This window comes from Pseudophryne corroboree, chromosome 6, assembly GCF_028390025.1.
Source record: "Pseudophryne corroboree isolate aPseCor3 chromosome 6, aPseCor3.hap2, whole genome shotgun sequence".
NCBI classification, from domain to species: domain Eukaryota; kingdom Metazoa; phylum Chordata; class Amphibia; order Anura; family Myobatrachidae; genus Pseudophryne; species Pseudophryne corroboree.
In genome coordinates this window covers 352,084,352-352,103,460 of record NC_086449.1, presented here as the reverse complement: position 1 = coordinate 352,103,460, position 19,109 = coordinate 352,084,352, and the positions used below count along the sequence as shown (strand labels likewise).

The following is a 19,109-nucleotide window of genomic DNA, read 5'->3' as shown; positions in this document are numbered from 1 at the left end:
GAGCCCACAGCTGCTATATTCTCCTCATATGTGCCTGTGGCTTCAGCAACACCAGCAGTGTGTTCCGCCCCAGAACAGTTACCCTCAGAAGCAGACATGATATAACTTGCAGTATAAGGTAACAGTACAATTATCAGCAGCACAATATCCCAAACCCCTGCGCAGTGTAGTCAGCACTAGCAGAGATAAAAGGAGAGATATGGTGACCAAATCACAGAGAAAAATACGTAATACAGTATATCTTTGTGAAAAATAAAATTTTACTTACCGATAAATCTATTTCTCATAGTCCGTAGTGGATGCTGGGGACTCCGTCAGGACCATGGGGATAGCGGCTCCGCAGGAGACAGGGCACAAAAGCAAGCTTTTAGGATCACATGGTGTGTACTGGCTCCTCCCCCTATGACCCTCCTCCAAGCCTCAGTTAGGTACTGTGCCCGGACGAGCGTACACAATAAGGAAGGATCTTGAATCCCGGGTAAGACTCATACCAGCCACACCAATCACACCGTACAACTTGTGATTTGAACCCAGTTAACAGTATGATAACAATGAAGTAGCCTCTAAAAAAGATGGCTCACAACAATAATAACCCGATTTTTTTGTAACAATAACTATGTACAAGTAATGCAGACAATCCGCACTTGGGATGGGCGCCCAGCATCCACTACGGACTATGAGAAATAGATTTATCGGTAAGTAAAATCTTATTTTCTCTAACGTCCTAGTGGATGCTGGGGACTCCGTCAGGACCATGGGGATTATACCAAAGCTCCCAAACGGGCGGGAGAGTGCGGATGACTCTGCAGCACCGAATGAGAGAACTCCAGGTCCTCCTCAGCCAGGGTATCAAATTTGTAGAATTTAGCAAACGTGTTTGCCCCTGACCAAGTAGCTGCTCGGCAAAGTTGTAAAGCCGAGACCCCTCGGGCAGCCGCCCAAGATGAGCCCACCTTCCTTGTGGAATGGGCATTTACAGATTTTGGCTGTGGCAGGCCTGCCACAGAATGTGCAAGCTGAATTGTACTACAAATCCAACGAGCAAAAGTCTGCTTAGAAGCAGGAGCACCCAGCTTTTTGGGTGCCTACAATATAAAACAGCAAGTCAGACTTTCTGACTCCAGCCGTCCTGGAATTATATATATATATTTTCAGGGCCCTGACAACGTCTAGCAACTTGGAGTCCTCCAAGTCCCTAGTAGCCGCAGGCACCACAATAGGTTGTTTCAGGTGAAACGCTGACACCACCTTAGGAAGAAACTGGGGACGAGTCCGCAGTTCTGCCCTGTCCGAATGGAAAATCAAATATGGGCTTTTGTAAGACAAAGCCGCCAATTTTGACAATCGCCTGGCCGAGGCCAGGGCCAACAGCATGGTCACTTTCCATGTGAGATATTTCAAATCCACAGATTTGAGTGGTTCAAACCAATATGATTTGAGGAATCCCAACACTACGTTGAGATCCCACGGTGCCACTGGAGGCACACAAGGGCTGTATATGCAATACTCCCTTGACAAACGTCTGGACTTCAGGAACTGAAGCCAATTCTTTCTGGAAGAAAATCTATAGGGCCGAAACTTGAACCTTAATGGACCCCAATTTGAGGCTCATAGACACTCCTGTTTGCAGGAAGTGCAGAAATCGACCTAGTTGAAATTTTTTCGTGGGGCCTTCCTGGCCTCACCCACGCAACATATTTTTACCACATGTGGTGATAACGTTGTGCGGTCACCTCCTTCCTGGCTTTGACCAGGGTAGGTATGACCTCTTCCGGAATGCCTTTTCCCTTAGGATCCGGCGTTCAAACCGCCATGCCGTCAAACGCAGTCGCGGTAAGTCTTGGAACAGACAAGGTCCCTGCTGGAGCAGGTCCTTTCTTAAAGGCCGATGCCACGGTTCCTCTTGGAACAGACATGGTACTTGCTGAAAGCAAATCCCTTCTTAGCTCCCGAGGCCATTAGTCCTCTGTGAGCATCTCTTGAAGTTCCGGTTACCAAGTCCCTCTTGGCCAATCCGGAGCCACGAGTATAGTTCTTACTCCTCTATGTCTTATAATTCTCAATACCTTGGTTATGAGAAGCAGAGAAGGGAACACATACACCGACTGTTACACCCACGGTGTTACCAGGACGTCCACAGCTATCGCCTGAAGGTCTCGTGACCTGGCGCAATACCTGTCCCATTTTTTTGTTCGGGCGGGACGCCATCATGTCCACCTTTGGTCTTTCCCAACGGTTCACAATCATGCGGAAAACTTCCCGATGAAGTTCCCACTCTCCCGGGTGGAGGTCGTGCCTGCTGAGGAAGTCTGCTTCCCAGTCGTCCACTCCCGGAATGAACACTGCTGACAGTGCTATCACATGATTTTCCGCCTAGCGAAAAATCCTTGCAGTTTTGCCACTGCCCTCCTGCTTCTTGTGCCGCCCTTTCTGTTTACGTGGGCGACTGCCGTGATGTTATCCCACTGGATCAATACCGGCTGACCTTGAAGCAGAGGTCTTGCTAAGCTTAGAGCATTATAAATTTGCTCTTAGCTCCAGTATATTTATGTGGAGAGAATTCTCCAGACTTGATCACACTCCTTGTGTGACTGCTCCCCAGCCTCTCAGGCTGGCCTCCGTGGTCACGAGTATCCAATCCTGAATGCCGAATCTGCGGCCCTCTAGAAGATGAGCACTCTGTAATCACCACAGGAGAGACACCCTTGTCCTTGGATATAGGGTTATCCGCTGATGCATCTGAAGATGCGATCCGGACCATTTGTCCAGCAGATCCCACTGAAGAGTTCTTGTGTGAAATCTGCCGAATGGAAGCGCTTCGTAATAAGCCACCATTTTTTACCAGGACTCTTGTGCAATGATGCACTGACACTTTTCCTGGTTTTAGGAGGATCCCGATTAGCTCGGATAACTCCCTGGCTTTCTCCTCTGGGAGAAACACCTTTTTCTGGACTGTGTCCAGAATCATCCCTAGGACCAGCAGACGTGTCGTCGGAACAACTGCGGTTTTGGAATATTTAGAATCCACCCGTGCTGTCGTAGAACTACTTGAGATAGTGCTACTCCGACCTCCAACTGTTCTCTGGACCTTGTTCTTATCAGGAGGTCGTCCATTTTCTTTGAAGACGAATCCTCCTTTCGGTCATTACCTTGGTAAGGACCCGGGGTGCCTTGGACAATCCAACGGCATCGTCTTGAAACTGATAGTGACAGTTCTGTACCACGAACCTGAGGTACCCTTGGTGAGAAAAGGCAAATTTTGGGACATGGAGGTAAGCATCCCTGATGTCCCGGGACACCATATAGTCCCCTTGTTCTTTGCTATCACTGCTCTGAGTGACTCCATCTGGATTTGAACCCTTGTAAGTGTTCAAATTTTTCAGATTTAGAATAGGTCTCACCTAGCCTTCAGTACCACCATATAGTGTGGAGTAATACCCCTTTCCTTGTTGTCGGAGGGGTAAATTTATTATCACCTGCTGGGAATACAGCTTGTGAATTGTTTTCAATACTGCCTCCCTGTCGGAGGGAGACATTGGTACAGCAGACTACAGGAACCTGCGAGGGGGGAAACCTCTCGACATTCCAATCTGTACCCCTTGGATACTACTTGTAGGATCCAGGGGTCCTGTACGGTCCCAGCGTCATGCTGAGAACTTGGTAGAAGCGGTGGAGGGCTTCTGTTCCTGGGAATGGGCTGCCTGCTGCAGTCTTCTTCCCTTTCCTCTATCCCTGGGCAGATATGACTCTTATAGGGACGAAAGGACTGAGGCTGAAAAGACGGTGTCTTTTTCTGCAGAGATGTGACTTAGGGTAAAAAACGGTGGATTTTCCAGCAGTTGCCCTGGCCACCAGGTCCCATGGACCGACCCCAAATAACTCCTCCCCTTTATACGGCAATACATCTTTGTGCCGTTTGGAATCTGCATCACCTGACCACTGTCGTGTCCATAAACATCTTCTTGCAGATATGGACATCGCATTTACTCTTGATGCCAGAGTGCAAATATCCCTCTGCGCATCTCGCATATATAGAAATGCATCCTTTAAATGCTCTATAGTCAATAAAATACTGTCCCTGTCAAAGGTATCAATATTTTTAGTCAGGGAATCCGACCAAGCCACCTCAGCTCTGCACATCCAGGCTGAGGCGATCGCTGGTCGCAGTATAACACCAGCATGTGTGTGTATACTTTTTAGGATATTTTTCAGCCTCCTATCAGCTGGCTCCTTAAGTACGGCCCTATCCGTAGATGGTACCGCCACTTGTTCTGATAAGCGTGTGAGCGCCTTATCCACCCTGAGGGGTGTTTCCCACCGCGCCTTAACTTCTGGCGGGAAAGGGTATACCGCCAATAATTTTCTATCGGGGGAAACCCACGCATCATCACACACTTCATTTAATTTATCTGATTCAGGAAAAACTACAGGTAGTTTTTTCACCTCACACATAATACCCTTTTTTGTGGTACTTGGAGTATCAGAAATATGTAACACCTCCTTCATTGCCCTTAACGTGTGGCCCTAAAAGAAAATACGTTTGTTTCTTCACCGTCGACACTGAAATCAGTGTCCGTGTCTGGGTCTGTGTCGACCGACTGAGGTAAATGGGCATTTTACAGCCCCTGACGGTGTTTGAGACGCCTGGACAGATACTAATTTGTTCGCCGGCCCTCTCATGTCGTCAACCGGCTTGCAGCGTGTTGACATTGTCACGTAATTTCCATAAATAAGCCATCCATTCCGGTGTCGACTCCCTAGAGAGTGACATCACCATTACAGGCAATTTGCTCCGCCTCCTCACCAATATTTTCCTCATACATGTCGACACACACGTACCGACATACAGCACACACATAGGGAATGCTCTGATAGAGGACAGGACCCACTAGCCCTTTGGGGAGACAGAGGGAGAGTTTGCCAGCACACACCAAAACGCTATAATTATCCAGGGACAACCTTTATATAAGTGTTCCTCCCTTATAGCATTTTAATATATATACATATCGCCAAATCAGTGCCCCCCCTCTCTGTTTTAACCCTGTTTCTGTAGTGCAGTGCAGGGGAGAGCATGGGAGCCTTCCCACCAGCCTTTCTGTGAGGGAAAATGGCGCTGTGTGCTGAGGAGAATAGGCCCCGCCCCCTTTTCGGCGGGCTTCTTCTCCGGAGTTTTAGATATCTGGCAGGGGTTAAATACATCCATATAGCCTCAAGGGCTATATGTGATGTATTTTTCGCCATACAGGTATTATACATTGCTGCCCAGGGCGCCCCCCCCCAGCGCCCTGCACCCTCCGTGACCGCTGTGTGAAGTGTGCTGACAACAATGGCGCACAGCTGCAGTGCTGTGCGCTACCTGATGAAGACTGAGAGTCTTCTGCCGCCTGGTTCCGGACCTCTTCATCTTCAGCGTCTGCAAGGGGGGTCGGCGGCGCGGCTCCGGGACGAACCCCAGGGCGAGCCCTGTGTTCCGACTCCCTCTGGAGCTATGTCCAGTAGCCTAAGAATCCAATCCATCCTGCACGCAGGTGAGTTGAAAATCTCTCCCCTAAGTCCCTCGATGCAGTGAGCCTGTTGCCAGCAGGACTCACTGAAAATAAAGAACCTAAAAACTTTTTCTAAGTAACTCTTTAAGAGAGCCACCTAGATTGCACCCTTCTCGGCCGGGCACAAAAACCTAACTGAGGCTTGGAGGAGGGTCATAGGGGGAGGAGCCAGTACACACCATGTGATCCTAAAAGCTTGCTTTTGTGCCCTGTCTCCTGCGGAGCCGCTATCCCCATGGTCCTGACGGAGTCCCCAGCATCCACTAGGACGTTAGAGAAATCCTATATTAGATAACACCTGACGCACCAAGCCCCCTCAGGTTATAGAATATAGGGATAGCAAGTTGAGTGAAAGACACGAGATGGACAACACTCAGCTATCAAATGCACACACAGAAGGTCACAGTTTGTACAATGCAGAGGTTATTAAGACAATAATACTGGACTAGCTTACACAGCTATATAACAGTAGATATAACAGTACACAGTAAGAACTGGATGTATATCACAGGGTAATTGTACTATAAAACCCTGACTAAATGCACTCGCTTAGCTATCACTGTCTAAAAAGGCAGGTAGAATACTTAAGTGTCATGTAAAGGCACAGCGCTGACAACCAGGCGGCTTTACATAGGAGGATTTGCCCAAGCAGTCCCAGGCACAGTGAGCTGAGGGATAATGGCGCCGCAGACACTGACAGGGAGTGAGGAAAAGACAGAGATGCAGCTCCAGGGCGGGAACATTTGCGGGAAATGGCGCCCTGGGGCTGGGGGAGGGGCTTCATGTCTAAGCCTTATCCCCCTTGCTGGCAAAACCACCGGGTACTGTGGGCGATATAAGAAGTGGTTTAGAGAGAAAACCCGACCTGCGCCCATGCCCTGGTGATCTAGCGGGATCGCCTGTACTGCTACAGTGTCCACCACCAGCGCGCTCGGCCCGCCTCCCACTGACTGCGCCGGATCGCGATAAAGACCGGGTCACGCGAGCGGGACCCACTTACCACCTCCCGAAGCGCGGCCACGTGATCCTGGAGAGCCCCAGCCGTGTGTGTCTAACGTGAAGAAAACCGGAGCCTCCGCTATAGGTACCCGGCAACCAGGGCTCGGGAGTGTACAGCGCCGCTGGGGAGAGCAGGAGCTGCAGCAGTGAATGTCACAAGACATTTACCACCGCTGCTGCCCTTGAAGTCTTCACTTTTTACCTCATAAAAAGCTTTTCTTAGGGCTGCTTGAAGCAGCCCCTCTGTTAAGTGCCTGCTTACTGCAGCACCAACTGACAAACTGAGCTCCTGTGCTGGGAGGCGGGGTGATATAGGAGGCGGTGCTGTGCATTCTGGGAACAGTCAAAGCTTTGAGTCTGTTGGTGCCTCGGATTAAGATCCTACTCTACACCCCATTGTCCAGACTTGTGGAGCCCAGTGTACCCCGCAGCAGAAATAATCTATCATCTTCCTGAATTTCTCCAGACTCTGCGCTGGTGTCCCCATCACAACCTTCCTGCGACAATAAATCTGGAAATGGTCCATAATCATAGTCCAAACTGGATTGTGACCTAGAACACTTAGATCTCTGCACAAATTCAACTTGGGTCACAGAGGACTTTTTCATCCACTCCATAAGCTCAGCCAGCTGCTCAGATGATTTAACTGGAGGTGTAGGCTCTTTAACACAATCATTGCACATAGTATCCTCTTGACCCCCAGTGAACAATTGATCACATGCAGGGCATTTCCTAGACACATTCTTTTCTTGCGTATCTTCTTTTTACCTGGATCAGACACACTGAAAAATACATTACAAAAAAAAAAAAAAAAAAACACCCCAAAAAATCAACCTAATCACTAACCTAACTAACCGCAAGAACAAACATAACCAGCTCTCTATGAGGACTTACCTCGGCTGGACTTTATCAGACCTCTGGGATACAGGCTCATCCATGCTGCTTGACTCTGCTGCCATGAACACACACAGTGCTGAAATGCATCCCGCTTCAGCCTCTTAAAAAGCCCTTTGACTCCCGCTGGGCACAAGCACCACGTAAACTTCCAGGATTGAGCACCTGACCTCCCGGAAGTCGCGCTAATACTATGATATTCCGGCTCTGACACCGCTCACTGCCTCCCTGTACTCAGCCAGCCATCCAGCACATGTGCAGACTGGCGCCGCGCAGACTTCCAGGATTGAACACGTGACCTCCCGAAAGCCGCACTGACGCAGTGAGCTCCCGGCCTTGACGCCGCTCACCGCTGCTTCCAGGTCAACCAGCTGCTATGATGGGAAGAGATCTCACCTGTACTCGGCCATACCAGCACAAATACCGGCAGCCGCTATTTCCATCATGCCTCTAAACAGGTACAGGGGGATATGCCTAAAGGCTGTAACCGCCAGCAATACTTTATGAGCCTACCCCATAACAGCGGCACTGCCGCACTCTGTCAAAATAAAAAACCTACTTCTGTATATAAAATAAATGTAAAAAAAAAAAAAAAAAAAAAAAAAACAGGAAGAGGAGGGGCACGCTTATATATCCAAGGTGGGCGGTACTAGAAGAAAAAACCTCCTGTCTATGATAGGGGAATGGGTCGTTAACCCATAGTGTGGCTGCCATGAAGTGAGGAACAGAAACATACTTTCCACAAGCATATTCAAAGCATTATGCTCAGCAATGATGGGAAGAGAGGCAATGTGTGCTTCCTAGTGGTGTAACATAAATCAGCAGACATTTCATACATCCTCAGCAAATAGGTCACTAAAGCCACACTCTACCAACACAAGATATGGGATTCCCCATTGCACTGTTATAATATAGAAGTAGGTTTTCAGTTCATGAAGTCCTGTGAACACATGGAAGCATTACCTACAGCCATCACCCAATACAGGACTGCTGCCTGGCGCAGGAGATTTCTTACCTCGTAGTAAAGATCTTCAGGCCTGTTCAGGCTGCCTGTACAGTTAAACGCGTCATATCTGCAGCAACTTATCGGAACATTATTCTTTTTTGTTCTGTTAAACCATGGTGTGTTCTCCCAGTCTGAATAGTTGTGTATGCCGCAGCAGTGAAGCTGGTGAAAAATGAAAACTCCTTTAATACGCATATAACCAAACATTTGTGAATGGCATGAACTGTATTTAAAAGTGTGTGCAGTATTTTATATTTCTTTGTTGACATTCTAAGAAATGTTATTTAACCTTGGCGTGATAGAGGTTGTCTGCCCCTAATTTACTGTGCCAAGACTTTACCTTACTTTCCCCACATGCATTTGTAGACATTTTTAGCTCCACATAAATAATGCCGCTTTATATGACCTCATCTTTACTTTGGAATAAATAAAGAAGTGGCCGTGGGCTATATATTTACCTGCTTCTGAACATAATCGATAGCTCGGCTTGCAGAGTCAGGGGAAAGGTCATTATACTGGTTGAATACATTTGAAATGCTTTTATCAACTTCATCTTCCACCTAACAAACACAAAAAAACCACACGTGTATTGTTTATTTAGCAGCAGGAAAAGACATTTTACATTAATACAGCAGTAAATGTTGTATGCACACGGTGTGCATACACCATCCTTGTATGACAGGAAATCCTGAAATCACACTTTAATATACTTAAAGACATTCAACTGGAATACACAAATTCTAAATGACAAGAACATGCAAAGCCTGACATTGATAGTCTAAATGTAGGAATCAATACTGCTGAGAATTGGCAGCTTGGAAAAGCCTCCGCTTCGTAAATTAGCTTTAAGCTTCAGAAAACATGACTGAAGTAGAGAAATGGAAATAAATGCAGGTAACTAGTGTTGTGAAACAAGTCACAAAAGCAAATCTACAGATAAACAACAAGTATACATGCGGATAAGCAGGTCACAGCCCGCATACATTACCTTGGCTCTGTAGATGTACCCTAGGACCACCACAACAACTTCAGTCACAAATACCAACAGCAAGATAACCACAAACTGGGGAAAGAAGAGAAGATCAGAAAGTCAGGGTAATGTATTCCTAAACATCAGTGACATAACGGTTATATGGGTTAGGAGGAGAAGACTGAGGTAATCTCTTCTCAATCATTCCCTGCTTACGAGTGCACGATAGATTCTCGTCTTGTTCAAAATTTGCCACTCAATGTTGGATTGAAGGGGAATGTATGTATTGTAAAGCAGGATTGTATGAGGCATGACATGGTCTAGGGCAGTAATTGTATAATCTGCTGTTTAGCTATAGCTTGTATTATTATACCAAAATATACAGACACGTTAATTTGAAGCCTTTAAACCACTTAACGGACGATTTTTCCCTTTAAAACCATTCATAACATTGTTGTTTTTTTTTATGTATTAAATATACTTTAAAAAGTATTTTTTAAAAAAAAATATATTTAAATATTATATTATGCACATCTGCAGAACGTATCTCCTCATCAAAAACTGGGCAACACATTAGATAGCTTTAGATGCCACTAAGCCTTTTTACCGCTGTAGACACAGCACTTAGGTTAGAAGGAAAGAATTAAGGCTTTGCTAGCAAATGAACTGCAGGTTTAATTACATGCAGATATGTTACCTTTAAGTCATCAGAGCAGTCCCCAATTAATAATGTACCATAAAGTTTAACAGCTATTTAAACAGGCAACTAGTTGGTTTTCTTGAAACCCTGTTTTTCATGTCTCAGAGGGTATACGTTCTATAGATCTACACTAAAAAGGGCTAGTCAATCGGTCGACCACTAATGGTAGACATGCATTAGCAGGACAGGGTCAAAAGGTCGACATGTAAAAGGTAGACCGCTGAAAAGGGTGACAGGGTTGAAAGGTTGACATGACAATAGTCGACAAGTTTTTATTTCCCCCCAAAACTTTTTCATACTTTACAATCCACATGAACTATAATTGGGAATAGTAACCTGTTTGCGGCAGACAAGTGACAAAACACCCCAAAAAATAACAAATAGTCGAACTTTTGTGTGTGTTGACCTTTTGACCCTGTCGACCTAATGCATGTTGACCATTAGCGGTCAACCTATTGACTGTAGACCTAATAAGCCACACCCATCTGGGAGGCACGTCTAATCAGTGGCCAGAAGGCTTCATAGAGAAACACTGGAGAAGAAATGGTGTCTTCCAGAGATTTCTTACAGATATTTCATACAAGCATAAAGCTAAAACCAAAAAACGTATGGACTAGCGGATGCTACATACAGTACAATTATAAAATATATAGCAATTTCCTCAAAGTGTAAAAATAGCAATATTTACTGAAGCTGCTAAACGCATCGTTAAGAATATACTAAAATGTGCACACTAATCAAACAAGAATGGAAGACTCATACCGAGTCAGTGCAATTTTTCATTTGCATTATTTAATGGAAAAGGTTCTAGGACTTCTATGTCCACCTATAGTGGTGCCACATTTAGGGATTACAAATTAAATGCAGTCCTGGGACACACATTACACACTTACCCAATAGGACTTATACACTGGATCAATAGTCAAAACATACTTTAAACGACTCATACATTGGTCTATAGAACTACACAATTAGCATACATTCTAGTGTTTCCAACGTATACGGACCACACCTTAATCAACTGTAATAATCAGTTAATTGATGCCTGTAATAATCCAATTGTAAGTGCAGATAGTTTTCCAACACCTGACAGTCCAGAAATGCAGGGTGTCCTATTATTAGTTCATCAAGCATTATAAACGCTCATTGTGTATGTACAACACGTGTATCACAGGGATCAACAATCCATAGCTTTGCAGCCACAGAAGTTTGATTCAATATATCCATGCTCCAGCAGACATGGCAATTCTAATAAGCAATCACAGGTAGAAACACTAAGGATACGCCGATAAGAATCTCATTCTATCGGTACAGATGTGTTTTGCCTGAACACCTATTGTAAAAATAGCGGGTTGCTATATAAAGCAGTGGAGAAGCGGACAAGTTGCCCATAGCAACAAATCTGCTTTGAGGTAGCATTTCTGTAAAATGATAGGTAGGGGATGATTGGTTGCCATGGGCAACTTCTCCACTCTTCCCAGCTTGATACATGAACCAAAAGAGTATAAATGCTTACAAATATGTTTCGATAGCATATAAAAAATTTTTTTTAAAAATTAAAAAAAAAATCCTTTGGAAAGCACTGCTTCCTAGTGTGAAAAAAGGGCTCTCAAACATTAGTGATGTATAAATCAGTTGGGGAAAGGAAGTTTTTTTTATTTTTTGTTTTCCCACAGGACAAATAAAATGGATCAGCCTAAGGAATCAGATGAAACTGGTTTGCACTGGTTCTGTCCACTTGCAGTCAAAAGTTTATTTCAGTTTAAGTCACATCTTGTGATACGAACATTAATCTGTTTCTCTTGTCATATTAAATAGATTCTCGAGTGTCCAATATAAGAGGATCATTTATCAACAAGTTCTATCACACGCAAGAAGTTTTAAAACTTGTTGCGTATGATATATGGTGCAAACACATGACAGAAGCGGATTGGCTGCAGCACCATATATCCTACTCAATGAGTTTTAAAACGCACTGTGTACGATAAAAGTCATTGATAAATGTGCCCCGCCATCTGAGAGAATAAGAGGATGATGGGAAGCCTAATTCTAATGAAAGAAAATGATTAAATGAGTCTCTGAATTTGACTATTGTAACTGTACAAAGGTCATTTTATATGTAATGTGTGTAATATCTGGTAATGAACACTTACTGTTACAAGGCCACATCGACTTTCCCGGATTGTGGCACAACAACCAATCAAGCCTATAATGAACAGGAGAGCTCCTGCAGTTATTATTATCACACCAGGTATCAGGGTGTAAACATCTTCAAAAAAGTGGTCATAATCATCATATGTGATAAAGACGTAGGCTCCCACGTAGCACAGAATACCTGCGGCAGCCTGCAGAGGAGAGAAAATTATACCAATGTGAAAAAGACCATTACACAACTATGAATATAAACAAACACTGACTTTGAGGAACATTAAACATGAAAGCAGAAAGCATAAAAAAAAAAAAAACACCCCCCTGTCCCAAGTTTATATGTAATTTGTAGTAGCTACATGCAGACATGTTCTAAGCATTTCCAGTGTGAATGGAATCAGTATAGTGCTATAAGGATGCAGTCAGTTTACCAGCTGTCGGGATCCCGGCGTTCAGGAGACCGACGCTGGAATCCAGACACCCGCCGATAAACTGAAAAGCTGGAATCCTGACTGGCCCGGTATTTCTACTCGGTTGGTGGATCCATGCCACCAACAGAGTGGGAATAGAACCTGTAGATCACTATGCATGCCACAGGGTCCGATGCATGGTGAGCGCAGCGAGCTTGCGAGGGAACTTGCTGCCGGGATTCCGGCAGACAGGACGCCGCTGTCAGTATAGTTGACAGCCAGCATCCTGTCTGCCATATGTATCCCGTGCTTTAGTAAAAAGTTGCTTTACAAAAAAATAAGATTTTACTCACCGGTAAATCTATTTCTCGTAGTCCGTAGTGGATGCTGGGAACTCCGTAAGGACCATGGGGAATAGCGGGCTCCGAAGGAGGCTGGGCACTCTAGAAAGATTTATGACTACCTGGTGTGCACTGGCTCCTCCCACTATGACCCTCCTCCAAGCCTCAGTTAGGACACTGTGCCCGGACGAGCTGACATAATAAGGAAGGATTTTGAATCCCGGGTAAGACTCATACCAGCCACACCAATCACACCGTATAACTCGTGATACTATACCCAGTTAACAGTATGAATATAACTGAGCCTCTCAACAGATGGCTCAACAATAACCCTTTAGTTAGGCAATAACTATATACAAGTATTGCAGACAATCCGCACTTGGGATGGGCGCCCAGCATCCACTACGGACTACGAGAAATAGATTTACCGGTGAGTAAAATCTATTTTCTCTGACGTCCTAGTGGATGCTGGGAACTCCGTAAGGACCATGGGGATTATACCAAAGCTCCCAAACGGGCGGGAGAGTGCGGGTGACTTTGCAGCACCGAATGAGAGAACTCCAGGTCCTCCTCAGCCAGGGTATCAATTTTGTAGAATTTTGCAAACGTGTTTGCCCCTGACCAAGTAACAGCTTGGCAAAGTTGTAAAGCCGAGACCCCTCGGGCAGCCGCCCAAGATGAGCCCACCTTCCCTGTGGAATGGGCTTTCACTGATTTAAGATGCGGCAGTCCAGCCGCAGAATGCGCCTGCTGAATCGTGTCACAGATCCAGCGAGCGATAGTCTGCTTAGAAGCAGGAGCACCCAGCCTGTTGGGTGCATACAGGATAAATAGCGAGTCAATTTTTCTGACTCTAGCCGTCCTGGAAACATAATTTTTCAAGGCCCTGACTACGTCCAGTAACTTGGAATCCTCCAAGTCCCTAGTAGCCGCAGGCACCACAATAGGTTGGTTCAAGTGAAAAGCTGATACCACCTTAGGGAGAAACTTGGGACGAGTCCTCAATTCTGCCCTATCCATATGGAAAATCAGATAAGGACTTTTATATGATAAAGCCGCCAATTCTGATACACGCCTGGCCGAAACCAAGGCCAATAACATGACCACTTTCAACGTGAGATATTTTAGATCCACGGTTTTTAGTGGTTCAAACCAATGTGATTTTAAGAAACTCAACACCACGTTGAGATCCCAAGGTGCCACTGGAGGCACAACCGGGGGCTGAATATGCAGCACTCCTTTTACAATGTCTGAACTTCAGGTACTGAAGCTAATGCTTTCTGGAAGAAAATCGACAGAGCCGAGATCTGTATCTTAATGGAGCCTAATTTTAGGCCCATAGACACTCCTGCTTGTAGGAAATGCAGAAATCGACCTAGTTGAAATTCCTCTGTTGGGGCCTTTTTTGGCCTCACACCAAGCAACATATTTCCGCCATATGCGGTGATAATGTTTTGCAGTTACATCTTTCCTGGCTTGAATCAGCGTAGGAATGACTTCCTCCGGAATGCCCTTTTCCTTTAGGATCCGGCGTTCAACCGCCATGCCATCAAAACGTAGCCGCGGTAAGTCTTGGAACAGACAGGGCCCCTGCTGCAGCAGGTCCTGTCTGAGCGGCAGAGGCCATGGGTCCTCTGATATAATTTCTTGAAGTTCTGGGTACCAGGCTCTTCTTGGCCAATCCGGAACAACGAGTATCGTTCTTACTCCTCGCCTTCTTATTATTCTCAGTACCTTTGGTATGAGAGGCAGAGGGGGGAACACATAAAACAACTGGTACACCCACGGTGTTACCAGAGCGTCCACAGCTATCGCCTGAAGGTCCCTTGACCTGGCGCAATATCTTTTATAGCTTTTTGTTGAGGCGGGACGCCTTCATGTCCACCTGTGGCCTTTCCCAATGGTGTACAATTCTTTGGAAGACTTCTGGATGAAGTCCCCACACTCTCGGGTGGAAGTCGTGTCTGCTGAGAAGATCTGCTTCCCAGTTGTCCACTCCGGGAATGAACACTGCTGACAGTGCTAACACATGATTTTCCGCCCATCGGAGAATCCTTGTGGCTTCTGCCATCGCCATCCTGCTTCCTGTGCCGCCCTGTTGGTTTACATGGGCGACTGCCGTGATGTTGCCTGATTGGATCAGGACCGGCTGGTTTTGAAGCAGAGGCCTTGCCTGACTCAGGGCATTGTAAATGGCCCTCTGTTCCAGAATATTTATGTAGGGAAGTCACCTGACTTGACCAAAGTCCCTGGAAGTTTCTTCCCTGTGTGACTGCCCCCCAGCCTCAAAGGCTGGCATCCATGGTCACTAGGACCTAGTCCTGTATGTCGAACCTGCGGCCCTCTTGAAGATGGGCACTCTGCAGCCACTACAGTAGAGATACCCTGGTCCTTGGAGACAGGGTTATCAGCCTAATGCATCTGAAGATGCGACCCGGACCACTTGTCCAACAGGTCCCCCTGAAAAGTTCTTGCATGGAACCTGCCGAATGGGATTGCTTCGTAGGAAGCTAACATTTTTCCCAGGACTCGCGTGCAATGATGCACCGATAACTGTTTTGGCTTCAGGAGGTCTCTGACTAGAGATGACAGCTCCTTGGCTTTCTCCACCGGGAGAAACACTTATTTCTGGTCTGTGTCCAGAACCATCCCCAGGAACAGTAGACGTGTCGTAGGAACCAGCTGTGACTCTGGACTGTTTAGAATCCAACCGTGCTGTTGTAGCACTTTCCAAAATAGTGCTACCCCGACTAGCAACTGCTCCTTGGACCTCGCCCTTATAAAGGAGATTGTCCAAGTACGGGATAATTAAAACTCCCCTTTTTCGAAGGAGTATCATCATTCCGGCCATTACCTTGGTAACACCCTCGGTGCCATGTACAGTCCAAACGGCAGAGTCTGGACTTGGTAATGGTAATCCTGTACCACAAATCTGAGGTACTCCTGACGAGGATAGTAAATAGGGACATGCAGGTAAGCATCCTTGATGTCCCGGGAAACCATGTAATCCCCCTCGTCCAGGCTTGCAATAACCGCCCTGAGCGATTCCATCTTGAACTTGAATTTTTTATGCATGTGTTCAAGGATTTTAAATATAAAGAAGGGTCACACCGAACCATGCGGTTTCGGTACCCCAACCATGTGGAATAGTAACCCCGTCCTTGTTGAAGTAGGGGCACCTTAAGTATTACCTGCTGGGAATACAGCTTATTAATTGCCTCTAGCACAGCCTCCCTGCCTGAGGGAGTTGTCGGCAAGGCATATTTGAGGAAACGGCGGGGGGAAGACATCTCGAATTCCAGCTTGTACCCCTGAAATACTACTTGAATGAAACAGGGATCCACCTGTGAGCGAGCCCACTGATCGCTGAAACTTTTGAGACGGCCCCCCACCGTACCTGGCTACACCTGTGGAGCCCCCGCGTCATGCTGTGGACTCAGAGGAAGCGAGAGAAGAATTATGATTCTGGGAACAGGCTGACTGGTGCAGCTTTTTCCCTCTTCCCTTGTCTTTGTACAGAAAGGAAGCGCCTTTGACCCGCTTGCTTTTCTGAAGCCGAAAGGACTGTACCTGATAATACAGTGCTTTCTTAGTCTGTGAGGAAAACTGAGGTAAAAATATTTCTTCCCAGCTGTTGCTGCGGATACGAGGTCCCAGGTCCCAAATAATTCCTCACCCTTATAAGGCAGAATCTCTATGCGCCTTTTAAGGTCAGCATCACCTGTCCAGTGACAGGTCTCTAATACCCTCCTGACAGAATGGACATTACATTCATTTTGGATGCCAGCCGGCAAAATATCCCTCTGTGCATCCCTCATATATAAAAGACGACGTCTTTAATATGTTCTCATGTTAGCAAACTAGTATGTTTGACAGGGTCACCATGCTGCAGCAGCACGCTCTGCAGGTTTCAGTCTAGTACCTGAGTGTGTAAATACAGACTTCAGGATAGCCTCCTGCTTTTTATCAACAGGTACCTTCAAAGTGGCCGTTCCTAAAACGGCAGTGCCACCTATTTTGACAACCGTGTGAGCGCCTTATCCACCCTAGGGGATATCTCCCAGCGTAACTTATCCTCTGGCGGGAAAAGGTACGCCATCAGTAACTTTTTAGAAATTACCAGTTTCTTATCAGGGGGAACCCACGCTTTTCACACACTTCATCAGTGATCGCAAAAACGCGCTATAGCGCGTATTTTACCCACTTTTATAGTCCGGTGACTCAGTTTTCAAAAATGGGAGGGTCCCCGGGGACGCGCTCCGCAGCAGCAAATCAGAGTGATTGCTGTTTCCTGGATTTAAATAGGAGGTGGAGCCTTACCGCTCCTCTCCTGTTAATGTGCAGTGACTTCCTTCACAGGGTCCCGCCATGATCGCGCGGCTCCCTGGAACATTATGCAAGACTCCCAGTGAGGCTGGCAGGTATGTGCATGTGCGGCGGGGGGAGCGCTAGTGACTGACTGTGCTGCGGGGTGAACAGCACTAGTGATTGTATGTGCGGCGGGGGGAGCGCTGGTGATTGACTGTGCTGCGGCGGGGGGAGCGCTGGTGACTTACTGTGCTGCGGGGTGAACGGGCACTATTGATTGTATGTACTGCGGGGGAGCGCTGGTGATAATGTACGGGGGGGGGGAGGGAGGGAGGGAGGGGGAGGAGCGCCGGAGACTATATGTGCTCTTCCGGCAGGGGATGTCAGAGCTGGTGCCCATGTATGTGCTGCGGGGAAGGGGGGGAGTGAGTGCCGGTGACTGTTTGTGTGTTGTGTGGGGAGAGAGGAGAGCTGGCTGCTTTATATGTGCGGGTTGGGGGTTTAGAGCGGACTCCTACATCTGCCACACTGGGCTCAGTGGCCATCGCTGCAGCACCAGAGCAGGAAGAGGACCACAGCTGCTGCACTACATGTCAGTCATCACTCCTCCCCTCGGCACCCCCACTGACACCTGAGATGACTGTGGGCACCCCCTTCCCTCGCTGACACCCAAGATCACCCCCTCCACTGACACCTGAGATGACTGTGGGCACCCCCTTCCCTCGCTGACACCCAAGATCACCCCCTCCACTGACACCTGAGATGACTGTGGGCACCCCCTTCCCTCGCTGACACCCAAGATCACCCCCTCCACTGACACCTGAGATGACTGTGGGCACCCCCTTCCCTGACACCCACGATCACCCCCCTCCACTGACACCTGTGATGACTATGGACACCCCCTTCCCGCGCAATCACTGTGGACACCACCCTCCCCCACTGACACCCACGATCACTGTAGACACCCCCTCCACTGACACCCGCAATCACTATGTCTGGGGACGACAACTGGGAGTCCGAGATGATGGCTACAACGTGTGTAACGTGCTCTACCTGGCGCATCGTGTGTAACGTGCTCTACCTGGCGCATTGTGTGTAACGTGCTCTACCTGGCGCATTGTGTGTAACGTGCTCTACCTGGCGCATTGTGTGTAACGTGCTCTACCTGGTGCATTGTGTATAACGTGCTCTCTCTACCTGGCGCAATGTAACGTGCTCTACCTGGCGCAATGTGTGTAACGTGCTCTACCTGGCGCAATGTGTGTAACGTGCTCTACCTGGCGCAATGTGTATAACGTGCTCTACCTGGTGCATTGTGTATAACGTGCTCTCTCTACCTGGCGCAATGTAACGTGCTCTACCTGGCGCAATGTGTGTAACGTGCTCTACCTGGCGCAATGTGTGTAACGTGCTCTACCTGGCGCAATGTGTGTAACGTGCTCTACCTGGTGCAATGTGTATAACGTGCTCTACCTGGTGCAATGTGTGTAATTGTTCTACCTGGTGCAATGTTTAAAATGTGCTCTACCTGGTGCAATTTGTATAAGTGCTCTACCTGGAGCAAAGTGTATAATGTGTTGTACCTGGAGCAAAGTGTATAACGTGCTCTCTGGCGCAATATGTATAAAGTGCTATACCTGGCGCAGTGTGCATAGGAGGTTCTACCTGGTGCAATGTGTATAAGCGGCACTACTGTGTGGTGTAATGTGAATTGGCACTATTATGTGGTCACGCCCCTTCCCCATGAAGCCACGCCTCTAAAATTTTGCAACGCGCCTTCGGCGCGC

General features: G+C 47.0%; 1 protein-coding gene across 1 annotated transcript in view; it reads right to left on the bottom strand.

The window, feature by feature from the left end:
- The window catches only part of TSPAN3 (tetraspanin 3), a 50,806-nt gene that overhangs the window by 13,343 nt on the left and 18,354 nt on the right, over positions 1-19,109 (bottom strand). The window contains exons 2-5 of the mRNA XM_063926583.1: positions 12,269-12,460; positions 9,434-9,508; positions 8,904-9,005; positions 8,455-8,607 (exon numbers count right to left, since the gene is read on the bottom strand). Coding sequence (XP_063782653.1) covers positions 8,455-8,607; positions 8,904-9,005; positions 9,434-9,508; positions 12,269-12,460 — 522 coding nt within the window. The remainder of the gene's footprint in view (positions 1-8,454; positions 8,608-8,903; positions 9,006-9,433; positions 9,509-12,268; positions 12,461-19,109) is intronic.